The 22,002-nt window shown below is 33.4% G+C and overlaps 1 protein-coding gene and 2 pseudogenes across 1 annotated transcript; 1 reads left to right on the forward strand and 2 right to left on the reverse strand.

The window, feature by feature from the left end:
* Positions 1-1,252: 1,252 nt before the first annotated feature.
* LOC111277437 (putative glutathione S-transferase) lies at positions 1,253-2,346 on the reverse strand (annotated as a pseudogene).
* Positions 2,347-14,245: 11,899 nt separating this feature from the next.
* LOC111277749 (uncharacterized) lies at positions 14,246-16,377 on the forward strand. The gene is made up of 2 exons (XM_022864161.2): positions 14,246-14,460; positions 15,309-16,377. The coding sequence occupies exons 1-2, from the start codon at positions 14,432-14,434 to the stop codon at positions 16,315-16,317; spliced, it is 1,038 nt and encodes a 345-aa protein (XP_022719896.2). The 5' UTR covers positions 14,246-14,431; the 3' UTR covers positions 16,318-16,377.
* Positions 16,378-19,576: 3,199 nt separating this feature from the next.
* LOC111277750 (cytochrome P450 89A2 pseudogene) lies at positions 19,577-21,801 on the reverse strand (annotated as a pseudogene).
* Between the last annotated feature and the right edge of the window lie 201 nt (positions 21,802-22,002).

Consider the following 22,002-nt stretch of genomic DNA (forward strand, 5'->3'; position numbering starts at 1 on the left):
AATAAGATTAATAAATAAGAAAGTAAAAAAAAAAATTTCAAAGAATACCTTAAAATTGATTTATTTAAAAATATCTATCTTTTGCACTTAATACGTACACTTCTGTATAGATAATCAATGTTTTATATCTCACTTTCTTTTTTCCAATAAAAAAAACAGTTATTTGTAAAGGATTAATCCATTTAGTAAAAGAAAAACTCTTTTTTCATGTTAATTCAGGTTTGATTTTTGTGAAAAATATTTGAAAAATAAAATTTAAAATGTATCATATTATATAAAAGATTATATTTTTAAAATTGTTTGGACAAAAAATTAATGAAAATATCTTGATGATATTACAAAAGACAAAGATAATTTGTTTCCTACATTTTTTTTTTTTACAAAATTGCATGTATCAACAAAATTATAAGAAAAATGCTAAAGATCTACCCTGCCTAACCCATCTAGCCTCTTTTATCTCGGATGAAGTTTCAGACCATGTCAAAACTAATTTTAAAATAATATTATAAATAAGATTAAATTAAATAATATTATTTTATTTCATGTTTAATATATGTAAGGATATATTATGATAGGATAATTTATTTATTTATCAAAATTATTTTTTTAAAAATTTATATAATTTAAATTATTGATATAATTTTTAAAGATAAAACTAGATATATAAATTTAATTTTATGAATAAAAAATAATTTTTTTCATTAGAAGAAGATTGAATAATCTTATGTTGTCTTCAATTTCTTGGCCTAGTGGCCAAGAAAGCCTTAAAAAAGACGCCGAAGCTGGGGAGCCTCCTCTCTCACTCTTGTTGTAAGGTTCAATTCCCTTGAAAAAAAAAAAAATTTTATGTCAAAATGATATTAATTTTTTTTATAATCTTTATCTCTTTTTTGATATACAAATCAAATATTATATAAAATAATTATCTTATCTTATCAATAATTTTAAATATCAAACATTATAAAAAATATAATGAATAAAAATATTTAATTTCGTCGCATCAAAAGACTCTTCGTATCCGTACTTCTAAATATATAAAAAACATGCGGAACATCATAAATGAGATACGAACTTCATTAGACCTACACAATAAACTTGCTTTACCCAATATAGTTCAAAACTTAAATTACGGTGAGAAGGACATCGAGTGAGATCTCTTCGTTAAAGTATTGAGATAGAAAGATCTCTACCATTAAACATTTCTTATGCTTTTTATTTCCAAAGCAAAGCCTATACTTACTGATCATCCATATCATTTTAGCTGTGAACATTGACGACGGTGCCTTTTAAAGAAGCGAACCAACTTTTCCATGGGGTACGTAAAAGCTATTTTTGATGACATGAAACTCTTTGAATTTGTTCTTCTAATTTCAAGGAGTGGGTATTTGACAGGGTTGAAGAACTCTACATGAGCAACTTCTTCAATGGCTCTCAAGTCCAACCATATAGCTATCCAACCGAAGGTGATGTCTAGGAACCCTACTGTCTCACCTCCAAAGAATTTCTTACCTTTCAACATTCCTTCAAGCAGTTCCATGGCATTTCGTACTTGCTTCATTTCCATCGTTAGCTGCTCTAACACTCTCCTTGAACGTTCAAGTAACTAAAATCATATATTCAATGAAGAGTTGTATTTAAAATAATTGAACAACATATATATATATATATATATATATATATATATATAGAAAACATAAAACGGAAATAAAAAAGGATGGAGTATAGTTCATGACACTATCCTTGAGCTGCAGTCTTTTTTATTAAAAAAAAAATCAAAAGGAAAAAAGGATGAAGGAGTATAATTCATGACAGTTGAAAAAGTTATCCGAAAAAACGGAGTAGAAAAAAAAGGTAGAGAGATTTTGTTGAACTTTATGAATAAGCAGAAAAAAAAAAAAGATATGGCAATGAAAGCGAGATAAATTAAGTAGATATAATTAAAAACCATTTCATCAATGAAGGCAGCCCAAAATCTTGCCATGGCCCTATCGTAAGGATCACTGGGCAAATTGGAATTGTCTTTCCATGTCTCATCAATGTATTCATAAAGATTCAACAATCGGTTTCCCACGATGAACAATCACTGTGATTTTCTTGTACACTGGGTTGCAATTCAGATGGAGACTGCCTTTCTTGTTTAGATTTTCTTCCATAAATTCATATTTGATTCCTTTCAATTTCAACACCCAGGCCACCCTGTTAAAATATGGGCTGTACCATGCACCCACTGGCTTCACTACTGGTCATGGTGATCAGCCATTTAGGCTGTTTTGATGGAATTTTAATTGTATCTTGCTTGTTTAAAATAAATGCATAAGTAGAATCCGTACATATATATATTCGCATTTTACACAACGTTCCCTTAATTATAAATGTCAGACGCTTCAGCTTTTGCTATCCATCAACAATAGTTTTTGCCTCACCAAGAATGTGCGTTTGAACGTGACTCTTTCGAGATTTTCAATTGATTCGAACTACGTTTCCAACAGCTAAGAAACAGTGGAGTGATTGTTTGTTAGAATTGCAATATAATTAAATTCACTTCCAATGAGATGAAGATAAGAACTAATCCTCATATTTTATGTTAGCAAGATGTACAACGTATAAAAAGAAGTATCTGCAAAAAAATTATTATAATATCTCTTTAATTGTTTCATAAGAGTTTGCCGAGATAATATCAAATTTTTCTTTAAAAAATAAACATCTAAATGTGGTATTCTAAGAAAATCATTGTCATAACGTCTAGATCCGGGGATCTATCGCCAGACATTGACTTTAGGGAGTCGCCACCAATCTTTTTTTATCCAGGTGTGATTGGCCACCTAAGGAATCTGCCCTTTTAGGGAACACCTAAGCTTAAGGGTCCCTAAAAGAATAGGTTCGAGTCTGCTTAACCAGAACAGAGTTCGGGAGTTCGGTTACGTGTGAGGAAGGTTATAGCACCCTCACAACGCCCATCAAAAGATGGTACCAGCTTGAATTTGTGTTATCCAAAAGCCTTAAAATTTTACCAAGTAGTTAGTTGTTGAAAATTATTCTCAATTGACTCTAATACTTTTAGCAGAAAATTGAGAAAATTCCCTCACCTCAAGAGTATGCAAGAAAAACTACTGTTTCACTTGCAGAGGCTCCGTCGTCGGATTATTTAAAGAAAAATCAAGATCAACCAATTAATTAATTATCGAAAATTATTCTCAATTGACTCTAATACTTTTAACAAAAAATTGAGAAAATTCTCTCACCTCAGGAGTATGCAAGAAAAACTACTGTTTCACTTGCAGAGTCTCCGTCGTCGGATTAATTAAAGAAAAATCAAGATCAACCAATTAATTAATTATCGAAAATTATTCTCAATTGACTCTAATACTTTTAGCAGAAAATTGAGAAAATTCCCTCACCTCAGGAGTATGCAAGAAAAACTACTGTTTCACTTGCAGAGGCTCCGTCGTCGGATTAATTAAAGAAAAAAAAAAATCAAAATCAGCCAAGTAATTAATTATCGGAAATTATTCTCAATTGACTCTAATACTTTTAGCAGAAAATTGAGAAAATTCCCTCACCTCAGGAGTATGCAAGAAAAACTACTGTTTTTACTTGTAGAGGCTCCGTCGTCGGATTAATTAAAGAATAAAGAAAAAAAAATCAAGATCAAAATCAAAGTCAAATAAAAAAAAAATTCAAAAAAAAAAAAAAAAAAAAAAAAAACCTGGAGCGGCTCGGATCGCGGCTCGGCTTGGTGCGGCTCGGCTCGGCTCGGCTCGGCTCGGAGGGGCTGAAACGCGCGGGTCAGAAAGCGGGTCGACGCTTCGGGTCGGGTCGGGTTCGGCAAAACGCACGGATCCTCTTATTAACTTAAAGCCAAAACGACGTCGTTTTGGGAGGGTATAAAAGGCACCTTCCTTCGTTTTTCAGCAGACCGTTCCTCCCCTCTCTCTCTCTTCTTCCCTTCTTCTCTGCCTTCTCTCTAGAATTTGAAGAACGCCGGTGCCGGATTCTGGAAAATTCGCCGGAATCTGGGAATTTCGCCGGAAATTGGCCGGAAGTTGGCCGGATGGTCGCCGGTTTCTGGGATTCTCCGCCGGAAACTGGGTCTGTTGCCGGAAACTTCAAAGTTCGCCGGAATTGTCGCCGGAAAATTCAAAAGTCGCCGGAATTTTCACCGGAATCTGAAAATTTCCCAAAAATTTTCAGAAAATTTTTTCGCCAAATTTTTCTAAAAATTTTTTCTCACTGCCAGAACACTCCTAAACTTTTCCTTAGCTCTCTAAACACCCCTATTCTCTCAATCAGTAGCTTTTGCTTCTGTTTTCTCCCCTTCTGAACTGTTCCATGAGGTGCTTTATATAGGGATTGATCAGGAGTTTCTGATCAATCCCAATTCCTCCTTGGACGGGAATTCAATCTTTAAATTCCACTGGACTCTTCTGATTGAATTCCCACTTCCAATGGGATTCTTCAGCCTTCAATCTCAGCCCTCCAAAATCAAAAATAAAAAAAAAAACTAGATAATTAGAAAAGAAAATCAAAAATTAAAAATTAAAAATAATATCAGATAATTCGGGAAAAAGAAGATAGAATTAACAGATGATTAAAAAAAAATAATAACAAATAAAATAAGATAAACCCAAAAATATATTACACAAAAAAAAAAAATAATAATATATAACTGTATAAATAAAATACATATAAATCTAATCTGAATAAAAATAAATAAATAAATAAAGATATACATAATAATAATAATAATAATAATAGAATACATAAAATACAAAAGAAGAAAAAAAATATACAGGATTGAAATGGGCCTTACCCATTTGGGTCAAGCCCAATTGATCTGGGCCCGGACCCAATTGGGTGTCTACAGCTGCCCCTCTTTGCACATTTTCTGTGAAACAGAAATTGCGCAAAGACGTAGACACCCAATCAAGACTCAACTCAACATTTTTATTTTTGATTTTTTTTTATTTTTGTTTTTATTTTTTTGATTTTTTTGATTTTTTTATTTTTTTGATTTTTTTTTTGTTTTTGTTTTTTTGTTTTTTTTTTTTGTTTTTTTTTGGCCGAAGTTCCTCTAAACAAAGACTCAACGACTTTTGAAAGTAAATTGCTCCTCTAAACAGAGGCAACAGACTTTGGAAAGTAAATTGCTCCTCTCAACAGAGGCACCACGACTTTGAAAAAATAAATTGCTCCTCTCAACAGAGGCACCACGACTTTGAAAAGTAAATTGCTCCTCTAAACAGAGGCACCACGACTTTGGAAAAATAAATTGCTCCTCTCAACAGAGGCACCACGACTTTGAAAAGTAAATTGCTCCTCTAAACAGAGGCAACGAACTTTGAAAAGTAAATTGCTCCTCTACACAAAGGCACCACGACTTTGGAAAGTAAATTGCTCCTCTAAACAGAGGCAACGAACTTTGAAAAGTAAATTGCTCCTCTAAACAGAGGTACCACGACTTTGGAAAAGTAAATTGCTCCTCTAAACAGAGGCAACGAACTTTGAAAAGTAAATTGCTCCTCTAAACAGAGGCACCACGACTTTGAAAAAATAAATTGCTCCTCTAAACAGAGGCAACGAACTTGGAAAAGTAAATTGCTCCTCTAAACAGAGGCAACGAACTTTGAAAAGTAAATTGCTCCTCTAAATAGAGGCAACGAACTTTGAAAAAAATAAATTGCTCCTCTAAACAGAGGCAACGAACTTTGAAAAGTAAATACTCCTAGACAATCATGTCCGAAGGAGTTGAAAGTTGTGTTTGAAGGGATTTTAGGAGATTATGCCCAAAGGTCTTATAAATCAACCCTGATACCAAGAGACATCCTATTTCAAGAATTAGGAACTTACCTGACAAGTTTCTTCTCAAACTTGCAAAGTTTTTTCATATCTGTCTTTTCCATGTGGGATGTTGGAACACCCCTGCTTCTTGAATTTGTACACTATACTTTCCTGAAAGTAGTGTATGCTATGCAATGTGCATGATTTTCAATGCATGCTATGCAAATGTTGGCCAATTAATTCCTGTTCAATGTATGGTACTCAAGTTTCTCAAGCTCTTTTTTTTCTTGGGTGTCAAGCCCTTTGATTCCTCAAGGATCCAATTGCACTGCTCTTCTAAGATCGAACCAGTGTAGCTCTTAATTGTCTCTTCCACTCAGATTCTTCCTTGTTCTGTTTTTCAATACTTTGGAATAAGCTTCATCAATCGATCATCACTTGACCATCATTCAATGAATTTCTCAGCAATAACAAATTTCAAAACAAGTTTCATCCACCATCACTGGGTCATTACTCATAGGTGTCTTAGCATTAACCTTTCCAAAACAGATTTTGTCTTCATCATTCAATCACAACTTGCAAGTCATATCGACCAATTCATCCTCGTACTCATCACTTGATTGTATCACTGCCCCATTTCTTCATTTGATCACATCATATATCCTTCTAAATCATCTCCTCTAGGTTTCTACCATTGCTTCATTTTATCTCCACCATCATCTTAGATTTCTTTTCAAATGAATGCAAGACTCTTTTAAGCACATATTCATTCATTCGTTATCATTTCAAATCCTGACAAATACAATGCAATCAAGCATTTTCTCAATTCATTCTAGGGGTGAAACAATAAGAGAACAGAAGGTGAATTATGGTAAAGATAATCAATGGAGATCTATTTTGGTAGAAAATAAATGGGAAAGAAAATAATTTAGATGTCATTGAGGTGAATGGTATATCCAAATGATGAATATTCAGACAATTTTCAACATTAATCTAGGATTTTTTTTTCAAAAACTCATTCCATTTACTGTTGAAGTCATCTTGAGCTTGGCGAACTCTGCCCCAGTCTTTGAGGGATCTTCAGATGTCTTTGATCTTTCATTCATGTGAGCCATTTGACTTAATTTTTTTCTACTAAGATCACCCTTTCAGGTTTTCAATTTGAATCTTTTTTTTTCATTTTCTCATTTTTTCCTTCTTTTTTTTTTCTCATTTTTTTTTTCATCCATTGTTGATATCTTTCATACGTCCAACTTTAGAGCATGATTTCATTGCTTCCTCGTGAGCATACCTTCGTTCAACATATGATCATTCAAGTTGAATATTCACACTTGATCTAAATGGACTTTTCAAGGCTGTAATGTAGGCTAAGGTGAAGGGTCATAAAAAAAATGGATATAATAGGCTCAAAACATGTATTAAAAAGGTTCAAGACCGAAGGATCATTTGATGCAGCTTGGCATTTTGCCCCACATCGTTTCACTATTTTTTCTTTCCTCACACAAAGAATTCTCATTACTTTGCCCCAAGTCATGTGTGACATTTATTTTTTCTTTTGCTTTTCTTTCTCTTTTCATCTTTGAGACCTTTTGTGGTTTTTTTTTTTTTTTTTTTTTTTTTCAAAAATTACCCTCCAGTGTAGAGGGTGATCCTTGGTTGGGGTTCTAAAAAAAAAAAATGATAAGCTCAAGGGGGTAACAATAAATGGTTTTTCAAATGGTAAAAGAAAGATGGCCATTTTTCATCTCAATTGTGAATACCTTTCTTGAACATCATCTATTGAACAGAGCTCATGAACTTGTATAAAATATTGCACACCTTCAAGATATATCTCTTTCATCTCTGGTGATGGCTTACCCTCTTTATTTTCGCTCAAATCATCTCCTCTGTGAATGAGTTCTCAAAATTAAATTCCAGAATTATTGTTATCATTGTCTGAAATTTAAGAATGGGAGTGTGAAGTTATGGAAGGTAACAAGGCATGGAATAATGGTAAAGTGAAAGAGAAAAATGTAATGAAATGCATTGACTTGCCTTTATTAAAATGATAACAAGTGAAGTCATATTAAAAAAAAATCTAACATTTTTGAAAAGAAATCCCAAAATGACAGAAGAAACCTTCAACCAGCCTTATCTCCATTGACATCTTGCCCCTCAATTCATTGTGAATCTCCGGATCCTTTCTGTTCTTGACTTTCGCTCAGTACACTAACATTAGGTGCTGTTGCTTTTCCTTGATCAAAACTTACCATTCCATCATTGATCAACCGTTGCACCTTATACTTTAAAGCAGTGCAATTTTTAGTAGAATGGCCAGTAATTCCATAATGATAGTCACAACGGGCTGTAGGATCATACCACTTTGGATAGGGTGGTTTAAGTGGTTCCACATGGCTGGGGGCAATCAAATGGCTATTATAAAGCTCTCGATATAACTCTGTATAAGTCATAGGGATTGGATCAAATACAGGTTTTTCTCGAGTAGTCCGTTGTTCTCGCGAGCCACTGGCTGGGTTAGTAGGGCGGATTTGGGTTCTTACAGGAGCTTGAATGTTAAGGCGATAAGTGGATGAATAAGATGGTTGGGGAGCTAGCTGGTATGGGTAGGATGAGGCATTATTCACAGCGGGATAGTATGGAGAGTAACCTTGAGATGGATAGGGTTGATAACCCCCGAATTGTTGTCTATCAGAGCTCACAGCTTGAGCTTCAGCTTCTTTCTTTTCTGATGTCTTCTTGGTTTCTCCTCCTCTCAACTTGCCATTTTTTATGGCACTTTCAATAATTTCTCCAGAGATTACCATGTCAGCAAAATTCTTTGTTGCATTCCCTATCATCTTTTCATAATAGGGAGGTTTTAAAGTGCTAACAAACAGCACTGTGGTCTCTTTCTCTGTCAGTGGAGGTTGTACCTGTGAAGCTATATCTCTCCATCTTTGGGCGTACTCTTTAAAAGACTCATTTGACTTTTTCTCCAAATTCTGCAAAGACAAACGATCAGGAGCCAAATCGATAATGTGTCGATATTGACTGATGAAGTCATGTGCCATATCACTCCAAGAGTGAATACGAGTCCTATCCAACTGAACATACCATCTGGCGGCAGAGCCAGTAAGACTGTCTTGAAAAACATGCATCAAGAGTTTTTCATCATGTGCATGAGCTGCCATCTTTCTGCAATACATGGTGATGTGGGTTTTGGGACACTTTATACCGTCATATTTTTCAAACTTCGGTACTTTGAACTTATAGGGGATAACCACATCAGGGACTAGGCAGAGCCCAGCAGCATCAACTGACCCATAAAAGCTAAATCCTTCTACAGCCCGTAGCCTCTGCTCTAACATGCTAATCTTGGAACTTTCCTCAGCCTCTACTCTCATCTTTTCCTTCTCCTTCTCTTTTAAATCATCTAGATCAGGAATTGGTTCTGCTGCCTTTTCAGTGAAGACAGGATTTATATAGCTGTTATACTGTCATAGGTTGAAAGCTGATGGCATTCCAGGATAGGCGAAATGTTGTGGCGGGACCTCTTGGGCAGACTGGGCTTGAGATGGGCCAAAACCTGGAGGGTACAATGGGTCAGCCACTTCTTGCTGGCTTGTACTTCCTTCAACTCCTTTTCCTTTATTCATATTATTGAGAGCCTCCAGAATTTTGCTAAGTTCATTTTCAATCTTCTCCTGAGCTTTTTCTATCTTTTCAAATCTCTGAGAATTTTCCTGCTCCATTTGCCTTGCTCTGGATCTTGTGTTAAATCGATGGGCAAGATTTTCGCTAGATGGAGCTATCCTGGAGCCTTGAGTACCATACTCATGATTAGAAATGTTATGCTCTATGTATGATGCTTTGATACACAAATGAAATGTACATTTTTCTGAATGAAATCTAGTATGAAATGAATGCAAATGATTGTGTTAAAACATGATCATGAAAATAATGCAGATGCATACAATCAGACAAACAACATAGTTAGTTCCGTGGATGAAACGTAAGTGATGTTGATGCATAATGTTACATATGATAAAAATAACACACAAAGTTAAACAATCAAAATGATTAGACAAACACCCTTTTTGTGTCCTAATTTCAGGGTATATCTATCATTGGGTAGAAAAGGCTCTATCCTAGGGTTAGGCACTCTTAAGGTTCACTACATGTGGTTTTAAAGTCAGAGTCTAAAGGTCCTCAAATTGTTCCTTACATCCTTGTCCATCACAGACTAGTAAGGCACCCTAATCCTCACCCATTACAGGCTACAAGCGGAAAATGTTCAATTTGAGTGGGAGTATTTCGCTAGCCACTGCGGAGGTATTAGACCTCACGAAAGCAATAGGTACTTTACTCCCTCCTAGAGGGACGGAGCTCGGGTATAGAGCTCATGTTATGCACATGCATATGAATGACATAATCAACAAAGTGAATAAACATGAATGAATAATAACACATATATACAAAAAGGGTTCAATTTTATTAGGCTTTTGGATAACACAAATTATTTGCTGGCCTGACTCTCAAAGTCCCCAGTGGAGTCGCCAAGCTGTCATAACGTCTAGATCCGGGGATCTATCGCCAGACATTGACTTTAGGGAGTCGCCACCAATCTTTTTTTATCCAGGTGTGATTGGCCACCTAAGGAATCTGCCCTTTTAGGGAACACCTAAGCTTAAGGGTCCCTAAAAGAATAGGTTCGGGTCTGCTTAACCAGAACAGAGTTCGGGAGTTCGGTTACGTGTGAGGAAGGTTATAGCACCCTCACAACGCCCATCAAAAGATGGTACCAGCTTGAATTTGTGTTATCCAAAAGCCTTAAAATTTTACCAAGTAGTTAGTTGTTGAAAATTATTCTCAATTGACTCTAATACTTTTAGCAGAAAATTGAGAAAATTCCCTCACCTCAAGAGTATGCAAGAAAAACTACTGTTTCACTTGCAGAGGCTCCGTCGTCGGATTATTTAAAGAAAAATCAAGATCAACCAATTAATTAATTATCGAAAATTATTCTCAATTGACTCTAATACTTTTAACAAAAAATTGAGAAAATTCTCTCACCTCAGGAGTATGCAAGAAAAACTACTGTTTCACTTGCAGAGTCTCCGTCGTCGGATTAATTAAAGAAAAATCAAGATCAACCAATTAATTAATTATCGAAAATTATTCTCAATTGACTCTAATACTTTTAGCAGAAAATTGAGAAAATTCCCTCACCTCAGGAGTATGCAAGAAAAACTACTGTTTCACTTGCAGAGGCTCCGTCGTCGGATTAATTAAAGAAAAAAAAAAATCAAAATCAGCCAAGTAATTAATTATCAGAAATTATTCTCAATTGACTCTAATACTTTTAGCAGAAAATTGAGAAAATTCCCTCACCTCAGGAGTATGCAAGAAAAACTACTGTTTTTACTTGTAGAGGCTCCGTCGTCGGATTAATTAAAGAATAAAGAAAAAAAAATCAAGATCAAAATCAAAGTCAAATAAAAAAAAAATTCAAAAAAAAAATTCAAAAAAAAAAAAACCTGGAGCGGCTCGGATCGCGGCTCGGCTTGGTGCGGCTCGGCTCGGCTCGGCTCGGCTCGGAGGGGCTGAAACGCGCGGGTCAGAAAGCGGGTCGACGCTTCGGGTCGGGTCGGGTTCGGCAAAACGCGCGGATCCTCTTATTAACTTAAAGCCAAAACGACGTCGTTTTGGGAGGGTATAAAAGGCACCTTCCTCCGTTTTTCAGCAGACCGTTCCTCCCCTCTCTCTCTCTTCTTCCCTTCTTCTCTGCCTTCTCTCTAGAATTTGAAGAACGCCGGTGCCGGATTCTGGAAAATTCACCGGAATCTGGGAATTTCGCCGGAAATTGGCCGGAAGTTGGCCGGATGGTCGCCGGTTTCTGGGATTCTCCGCCAGAAACTGGGTCTGTTGCCGGAAACTTCAAAGTTCGCCGGAATTGTCGCCGGAAAATTCAAAAGTCGCCGGAATTTTCACCGGAATCTGAAAATTTCCCAGAAATTTTCAGAAAATTTTTTCGCCAAATTTTTCTAAAAAATTTTTCTCACTGCCAGAACACTCCTAAACTTTTCCTTAGCTCTCTAAACACCCATATTCTCTCAATCAGTAGCTTTTGCTTCTGTTTTCTCCCCTTCTGAACTGTTCCAGGAGGTGCTTTATATAGGGATTGATCAGGAGTTTCTGATCAATCCCAATTCCTCCTTGGACGGGAATTCAATCTTTAAATTCCACTGGACTCTTCTGATTGAATTCCCACTTCCAATGGGATTCTTCAGCCTTCAATCTCAGCCCTCCAAAATCAAAAATAAAAAAAAAAACTAGATAATTAGAAAAGAAAATCAAAAATTAAAAATTAAAAATAATATCAGATAATTCGGGAAAAAGAAGATAGAATTAACAGATGATTAAAAAAAAATAATAACAAATAAAATAAGATAAACCCAAAAATATATTACACAAAAAAAAAATAATAATAATATATAACTGTATAAATAAAATACATATAAATCTAATCTGAATAAAAATAAATAAATAAATAAAGATATACATAATAATAATAATAATAATAATAATAGAATACATAAAATACAAAAGAAGAAAAAAAATATACAGGATTGAAATGGGCCTTACCCATTTGGGTCAAGCCCAATTGATCTGGGCCCGGACCCAATTGGGTGTCTACAATCATTATAATACCTCTATTAAATTATATATTAAATTAATTATATAAAATTTAACTACATATTAAATTATTATAATAAAATTAAAAATTAAAAATATTATGTGATAAATATAAATATAACAAAATAAAACAAAAAATTAAATTCTTCTTTTATTTTATTAAATAAAATATTATGTATACTGTGTACAAGTTCCTTTGAATTTGAAATCTTTAACTGTCAATTTCAATAATATGTAAACTGATTTAAATATCAATCAATTTTAAATAAATAATTTTATTTAATAAAAAATAACAAAATTTTGCTATAATAAACCATTAACCAACACAAAATATCTAAATAACAATCATTCATAACCAGTAGCATTGGCTTTCTAAAGAATTGTGTAAATTGGAAGGAATAAAGACTTAAATTAAGAAAAGAATTTAAGCCAATGATCATGGGTAAAAATTTTGTTAGTCAAATTAGAGATTGCAATTCAGTCATTGACTATGGATCTTTACATATACATATGGTAATGATTATAGGTTTATTGAAAAATAGCGAATAGAAAGAAAAAGCCAAAATTAATTTCGTAAAATTAAAAAGGTAATGAATATTATTTCAAAAAAAAAAAAACAGTAACTTTGTAATTTTACTCGACTTAAAATTGAATTATTTAGAAATACCTATATTTTGCACTTAATAAGTACACTTTTGTACATAAAATCAATGTTTTATATCTCACTTTCTTTTGCCCCAATAAAAAAATTACTCACAAGGGATAGTCCTGTAAAAAAAAAAGTTCCTTTTTTCTTTTTTTTGTAAAAGGATAAAACCAATGTTTTATATCATTGTAGTAATGTCAAATTCATTAGGTATATTGATATTTACGGTGATATTGATAAAGATGTGTATAAATCCGTATTTAGTTATGTTTTGACATAATTTCTTCTAGCAATTAAAAAAATTTTTGCATATTTTTATTCATGATGTAATCAGTTGCTTGTACAACAGCTGTGCAAAAAGCTATTTGATTGTAAGAATTATTAAGAAGTTTGGATGTATTTGATATATAAAATTATGATAGAATAAAATCAAATAAAATTATAAATAAAATTAGATTAAATAATATTATTTTATTTTGTATTTGATGTGTATAGAGATTAAGATATAATAATTTATTTATCGATTAAAATTATTTTTTAAAAATTTATATAATTTAAATTATTAATATAATTTTTAAAGACATAATAAGATATAAAAATTTAATTTTGAGGATTAAAAATAATATTTTTCACTATAAGAGAACTGAGTCATCCTATATAAAAAATATTATTAATTTTTTTTATAATTTATACATATTTTTTTATACACAAAATAAACATAATATATGATGATTACATTCTATTCTATCCATCATATTAAGCACCAAAAATAATATTTGTGCATTATATTACACATGTTGATAAGCTTATTAAAATATATTATGATAATATGATAGCTATAATCCACACAAAAAGTTTTAAATATCATGATAAATTCAACATACATTAAAAGAATTATTTCATAAGAGATATTCTTGAGCAAGCTCTAACAACATTTAGCTATTAAAATAAGGTCTTACTGGGAAATGGGTGATAATTAAACTAAATTTTTTAGTCAAAAAGTTAACCTACAATTTTAAAACTTTTTTCTCGTTCTTTATTGCTTGGGCTTTGTATTGGATGGGCTTTGTCAGTACTACCCCTGGTTACATTTTTTATTGGACCCAAAATGTAGAAAAGTTTATACCGTTCCAGAGTCAAGTCAGCCTAATCGTGTAGCCAAACACGCAGGATTTCCTCCATGTCTAAAACCCTTCCGCCTAAAACCCTTTCTTCTTAAACACGACCCTCTTAACTTATTTTTCTTCATTTCTCAAAGGAAAAGATTAAATAAATAAAAACATGAATTTGATGTGAAATTATTTCTCTTTCTTTTCGCAAATCCTAGTCTCTATGCATCGTTGTTCTCACAAGTTTTCATGGTTAGTCCTCTCTTTCTTTCTAATAGATTAATGTTCTCTGTCATGCCTTTAACGTGTTTGATTTTTTACCTCAATGAATTGTAACATTTTGTTTCTCATAAAACTTAGATGCCGATTGTTACGGTTATGATTTTGTTAGCATAAATACCCGTCATTGTTTTGCTGTTTGAGTGTTTGCCATGTCCTTTTTGGTTTTAGGTGTCTCTTCTAAGTCAAATAATTACTTTTATTTTCTAGAAATTAATAAGAAATTTAATCATTTGAGGCTTTTGATGGCTTCTTTATTTATTTTTTATTTCTTTCTTTCTGTTTTGTGGAATCAGAGTGTTTTTGAAGTTTTGCCAGGGCGAATGAACGTGGTTTTATCAGTTATTAGCACTGATGGTGTATAACTGTCCAGTGGCAGTGTATAAGCTTTCAGAGCTTTTGATTTTTATAGGTTCTGTTTGGTTTTTGTTTCTACTTCCTATTTGATTTTTTTCTTGAAAAGTTGTTAAAATAAAAAGTTGAGTGTAAAAAGCAAGACCATAGTTTGATTAGATAAGTAAATGGCTTGAATGAAACACACATTTAAACATAATTAACAATTGTTTTCTGTAAATGTAAACTTAAGGTGTTTTACCATTCAAAGGTTATTTAAAAAAAAAAAAAATTAATTGATCAAAATGACTATATGCTTTTGTATTCAAACACACTTTCTGCAAATAAAGCCTTAACTTTTACAAAATTTATTATTTTGCTGGATATTTTAATCATTATTGCTTACCTTACCTCAATCTTTTTATATCAATAGATTCTTGCTCTCACTCATAATGAGTTAATGAAACTATTTTTTTCCTCTTGGGCAGTGAAGAACTTGCATATTGCTTTCCCTTAATCATTCAGCTGTCACGTTACAGGAGCAGGAATATCCATAACATTGGTTTACTTGTGGGTATTTTGAAGTATAGGAGAATATATTCGAGCCAGAATCTACTTGAGCCAGTCAGTGAAAGGCTCAGCACCAGTAGTCAGTTTCTCAATCACCCTTCTCAAAGAAGTTCAAGCAAATCCAGTTGTTATCAGAAATTTGCACCTGTTGAAACTTATTCTTTTCTTCAGTCCAGTAGTCTTCAGCATTGGTTCAAAAATTGGCAAGAACAAAGAAAGCATAAATTGACAGCAAGCACATTTGCTGGGGCTATTGGCTTTTGGCCCTGTCGAAGAGCCCGGCTCTGGCTAGAGAAACTTGGGGCAATTGAGCCATTTTCTGGTAACTTGGCTACCTGTTGGAGCAATATTAAAGAAGAGGAAGCTCTTGAAAGATATAAGTTGATAACCGGAAATACAGTTGCTTTTCCTGAATTTCAGGTTTATGGTAAGATGAGCCCTGAAGACAGTTGGTTAGGAGCTTCACCTGATGGGATAGTGGACAGGTTTGTTTATGGGTTGCCTCTTAAAGGAGTATTGGAGATAAAGTGTCCATTTTTGGGTGGAGATATGAGCAAGGCTTTCCCTTGGAAGCGCATCCCCCTCTATTGTATTCCACAAGCTCAGGGTTTAATGGAAATCATGGATCGGGATTGGATGGATTTCTATGTTTGGACTCCTCAAGGAAGCAGTCTGTTTAGGATATACCGTGATGTAGAATACTGGGATGTTCTCAAATTGGCACTCTCTGACTTTTGGTGGAAGCACGTTCAACCAGCAAAAGAAATATGCAGTAAATATGCGATCACAGAACCCCTCAGAGAATTAAAATCACTAAGGCCAGCCCCCAGGCATGAATTATGTAGCTATATAGTTTATGAAAGCAAACGTATTGTTGATAATTCCAATTTATTGATGTGTGAAATAAATGGACAATTGATAAACTGATTTGATGAGTGAGATATTGAATTTTAAAAGGTTAAATACATATTTGACCTTGAATTTTGTAATTTTGGTCACATTGGTACTTAAAATTTTTTTTGTTATATTGATATCTAAACTTTCAAATTATTATTATGTTGGTATTCCTAACTAATGTCATTAGTCAATTTTATTGACGTAGTATAAATATTTAATAAGATGTTAACATATGTTAAAAAGTTCAGTCAGTATCACATCATCATTGTTACATCATGCCCATGTCATTTTTAAAAGAAAAATTCTAAAAAATTTTTAAAAATTCAAAAGTTCAAAAAGATCTAAAACATTAAAAAAATTTTACATAATTTTAAAAAATTTCTAAATTTTCATAATTTAAAAATTTTTCAAATTATGATAATTTTTATAATTTATAAAAATGTTTCATATATTTACTTTTTTATAAAATTTAAAATTTTTTATAATATTTCAAAATTTTTTAAAATTTTTAAGAATTGCTTAGAATTGTTTAAAATTTTTATGAATTTTTTAAATTTTTTGAGAAATTAAAAAAGAAATTTAGTATTTTTTTAATAATTTTTTTAAATTAAAATTTTTTTATAAATTTTAAATATTTTTAGCATTTTAAAAATTTTTAGAATTGTTTAAAAAATTTAGAATTTTTTATAATTTTTAAAAGTTTTTTTTAGATTTTTTAAGAATTTTTTTTAGAAAATTTCTTTTAAATATGACATAAAAATGATGTAGCATTGATGATGTAGTGTTGACTAAACTTTTTAGACACGTATCAATATTTTATTAAATATTCATAAAATCTTAACAAAGTTGACTAATGATATCAGTTAGAGATACAAATATGATAATAATTTGAAAGTTCAAGTATTAATATAACAAAAGAAATTTTTAAGTATCAATGTGACAAAAGTTATAAAGTTTAGGAGTCAAATATGTATTTAACCCAATTATAAACCAAATCTAGTTCATTTATGGCAATACTTTCTTGAAGTTTGAACAATTATTGAAAATTTTGGTTACTATAAGTTCTCTCAAAAGATCAAGATTGGAAGTTGTTTTTTTTTCTTAATAGTTGTTAACATGCATCGAGTTACTGTTAGGTGCCTTCTTTGGTTGGACAAAGTTGAATGCCTATGGGTGTTGAAAGAATTCCTAGGAACATCAGGTGATAAGGGAATATTGAGAAATAAAGAAGACTATGTTGCCTAATATGTTCATCTGAAGTCTGGGATCCATCATGTTTTTGATTGTATGAAAATATTTTTCCTTGCAATTCTTACAATGGTTTGGGATGGAAATGTTAAGGTGGCTCTTCATTGAATCTGGTTCGGTTTTGGCAAGATGGTTGGATAGCAAAATCTTGTGGGCATGATCCTAATAAAGAACTGCTACATGATTGTAAAAACTTCTTCGGTAGAGGTGAGCCTCGACATATTATACTAACCTTAGAAAGGCTGTAAGTATCCTAACCTATGAGCTTATACTGGGAATTGCCTGGCTCATATATTTGGTGATCCTCTGGCTCGGCTGATTCCTCTTGTAAGAAGTGATTCTTTATGGTTGTTTGGCTCTGGGCTTGTCTCAGTCATAAGAGTAGCTTCAAAGAGGTATAGGAAACCTTAGTGGGGACCTAAAATATTTCATGTAAGTTCTCTTTCTTATGGCCTGGCATAGAAAATCATGACAGATTGGGACAATGAGGCTACAAATTGGCCCGTAGGGAATGGTAGAAAGTTGGTCAAAGAATAAACCTGCAGCCAAATCTAATCTTAAAGGGAACTGGAGGCGTCCTTCAAAGTAGATTCAGTGATGGCTCAGCTTAACGTTAGCATTTCTAGTTACATATCTTATAGTGGGTACGGGAAAAAGTGCTTAGAAGCATGCATGCTATAGATTAAACGAGACTGATTTTATCGTGATAAATGATTCCAAAATAATTAACCGACTTTTAATAAAGCGAATTACCTACTGTGTGGTTTCGTGTTCTATGGGTTCTGAATCTGTTACATATTTAAACCTTGTAAATTAGAGATGCCTGCCATTAGATAATTGTTTCATTGAGGATACCTTTGTATATGAATGCAATTTGTCTGCTGCCAAGTTGGCACCACTGTTACTTGTTCCTTCATTTTTTTTTTTTTAGAGCAAAAAAAAAAAAAAAAAATCTGTCCCACGTGTTTCTGAGTTCCATACTTCCGTAGGAATGAATTGATTTTCACACAAAATAAGAAAGTTTGATACATATAATCAGTGGAATGCAAGGTTACTGAAGTTCGATTGTAGATGAAAAGTATAGAAATAAGTTTTTTGAAGGCTTTTGTTCCATGAACCCTTTTATGAAACAAATACGTTGTTTTCTCTCGATATAATCAACGTTGGATTAAATCCACCAGGCTGCTCTGAGTAGTGTGTATCTCAAGGTTTAGGACCTATGATTCAATAAATTTGGAGTAATTTAATTGCTAAGCAATAAGTCATTTGTCTTTATTAGCCATCATCCTTATTTTGTCTTTTTCCTTTTTTTTTTAATTTTAAATTTCAATCCTGTTGTCTTATATCAGGGAGACTGGCTATGGGAAATTTTTTCTTATATTATCTGATGCAACGCAAAGGGCACAAAAGGTTGATGATGCCTTGGATCTTGTGAAACCAACACTATCAGGTTGGGGTAGGACATCTACAAATAAAGATTTTTGAATACTTCATATATTGACCCACAACTCTCTTAATGCTCATTAATTACTTCATCTAAGTTAAATGCAATTGCTGAGGTGCAGCTCATGCTGTTGTAGTTTCACTGCATGTGTCAAGAATTGTCTAGCCCAGGTAATATTTAGTGTAAAGATTAAAATCCAATTAATTGCTAATTATAAAATAAGTATAGAAATAAATCATGTCAGAGAAAGAGCATTCGGCCTCAGTCCATATTGTCAACTCATGTATTTGACTCGGTTACTAGGTAGCATCCCCCTGGGGTTTAGTTCTTCTGTATCTGCCAGCTTGGATTCATCTGGAATTCTGGATTCAAGCTGTTATGACATGTTTGTTAATTGATTTGGAGGGAATGCTGAAGAAGCGTTAACGATAAGCGTTCTTTTTGAAATAGCTTTTTGCTGTAACAGTTCATTTTGGATGTATATTATGTACGGAAATGTGATGATTTGTCAAAAAGAAAAATAAATGGAAAAAACAACAAAGCAGCTTCTAATAGTTCTTAAAATCATTTAGTTTTAATGATTATAGTTCAATTTCTGATAACTTCAAATATAAAAGAAATCGTTTTCTTCTAAGTGAAGGAACTTATTTTCGTAAGGATGAAATTTTCCTCATGCATGCTTGCTCACTGATTGCTTTTCTTTGAGAAAAAGCTGGTGTTTTAAAGACAAAATTGCTTGTAAAGAAGTTTGAAGAGATTGTTTCCTAGTAATAAATTTATGTGATACATCAGTAGGGTAAATAGTAAGCATAGAAATATATATCTGGTTTTATATATTTAAATAGATTGCATAGTAGTTGGCACAAGATTACAAAACCATTAATATCCTAAAAGTTGAAACAGAAAGCCCCTGTAACTTCAATTTTGTTTCAATGCATATATATATATATAAACTAAAGTCTCTAGGAATACATTAAGAACTTCAACCAGGGAAAGAAAAGGTTAAAAATCAACCAGAAAAACATAATAACTGCAGCAGCAGAGGCAACCTTGGATTTCCTTTATCTTGAAATGGATAATTCTTGCTTTCCTGTTCGTGTGTTCAGTATAATAACTGCATCAGCAAATTTCCTTAATCTTAAGCAGAGTATGGTGGAAAGGTTTGAAGTTAACAGGTGAAAGTTTATACTTTATCAGTGTATTCTTATCAAAATCTTGGAGATATAAGGGCTTTTAATGGATGCTTCATCCTTACTGAGAACTCGTGCTTTTCTTCCATGTTGACATCATCTCCATCCACAGCTTTCCATTCAAAATTCCAGACCAAATTTGCCACATAATACTCCAAATGAAGTATGGCCAATGCATACCCTGGACAAATCCTTCTTCCTGCCCCAAATGGTATCATTTTAATCTCCTTGCTCCCTGTTATATCAAATTCCTTTCCATCCTTGTTATGATCAGTACATAAAAACCTCTCTGGCTTAAATGACATTGGATCTTCCCACACCTTTGGGTCACTTCCCATGTCTCCTATCATGAAATTCACTGTCCCATTTCTTGGCATCAAGTAACCATTTAAAACCACATCTTCTGCCACTGCATGAGGCAACAAAAACCGAAGAGGAGGATGTCGCCTTAGCCCTTCTAAGATCACTGCTTTTAGATATGGCATCTTCTCTAAATCATCTTCTTTCACCATTTCGTCATCATCTCCCATGACCCCTTTGATCTCCATGAACAACTTCTCTTGGATACGTGGATACTTCACCAAGTTTGCCATGATCCATTGCAACAGTGCGGATGTATTTTCTGTTCCTCCGTTGAGAAATTCGGAGCATAAACCAAGAATTTCTTCGACACTAAGGATTCTATTCTCTTCTGGTAGCTGTAAATCTAACAACGTATCAACGTAGGAGACATTTATGTTGCTGACCTGATTTTCGCCTTCACTCAACTTCTCTTCCTTTGCCTTCTTTCTCTCTAGTATCAAAGGGACGATCAAGTGCTTCGATTTTTCTTGTAGTTTGAAGATCTTTTTCCATTGTTTACGAAACAAAATTTTTGTTACTCTTGGCCAAATAGAAATCATACTCACTTTACTGAAACTCAACATCATTTTCCGCTCAACATCTGATATTTCCTTGATTTTCTCTTCTTCAAGCTGGTCTCCGAAACACATGAAGACTAGCAGGCTAAACATGGAGAGTTGAAACTGTTCCATCACTTGGACCGGATGATCACCAGATTTAGACTGAATCTTGAGGACTTTCAAGAGTCTTTCCACCGCCAACTTGCGCGCATGTGAATAAGATTTCACACGAGAAGACTGGAGCATTTCTGCTGTAAGGTTACGTCGTAGCACACGCCATGTGGAGCCATAGAGAGCAGTGGTGATAACAACTTGTTCTCTACCATCTAAAGCTGGAGGACGGTCAGCAAAAATGGCACCATTTTGGACCAAGGCCTGGTGGGCAAGAAAGCGATCGGCAATGAAAATAGCCGGGCGAGAACCAAAGTGGAGGGTGATTATAGGACCAAATTTGGCATGAAGGGACTTAAGTATACACTGAAAGTCATTAAAAGATTTGCGGAACAAGAACAAGTTACCAATGATGGGCAGAGGAAGGGGGCCTGGTGGGAGATTTCGAGAGGGTTTTCTGGTTTGAAAGAAATAGTTGAAGATGAGTATGAGGAGAACAGAGATGGAGATGGAGATGATGAAGATAACGAACCAGGCTGCCATGGTTAAGGATGGCTATTGTAGGAGATGGTGAATGTGTGTATTGGTAACCAACATTTAGCTTTAAATCTATGTGAGTATGACGGTTAGATGCTTAAGATCGATATAAAAAGTTATAAAAACAACAAACAAATGTGCTTAACATGTTTGTCGCTGACATTGGATCCTGATTCCATGTAATTGGAAGGGCAGTACAGGAGTTAGATGATTTGTCATTTTATAGAAGCCGCGCAATTTTTTTATCACGTTAGAGAAGTTTTCTTCTGTGCTTAAGTTTCTT

The sequence above is a fragment of the Durio zibethinus genome, chromosome 7 (genome assembly GCF_047325235.1).
Source record: "Durio zibethinus cultivar Kanyao isolate XHJ-2024 chromosome 7, ASM4732523v1, whole genome shotgun sequence".
Taxonomy (NCBI): domain Eukaryota; kingdom Viridiplantae; phylum Streptophyta; class Magnoliopsida; order Malvales; family Malvaceae; genus Durio; species Durio zibethinus.

Coding starts and splice junctions, on each gene's coding strand:
- LOC111277749 (XM_022864161.2), top strand. CDS start 14,432: ATGCATCGTTGTTCTCACAAGTTTTCATG. Junction 14,461..15,308: donor TGTTCTCACAAGTTTTCATG/GTTAGTCCTCTC, acceptor CCTCTTGGGCAG/TGAAGAACTTGCATATTGCT.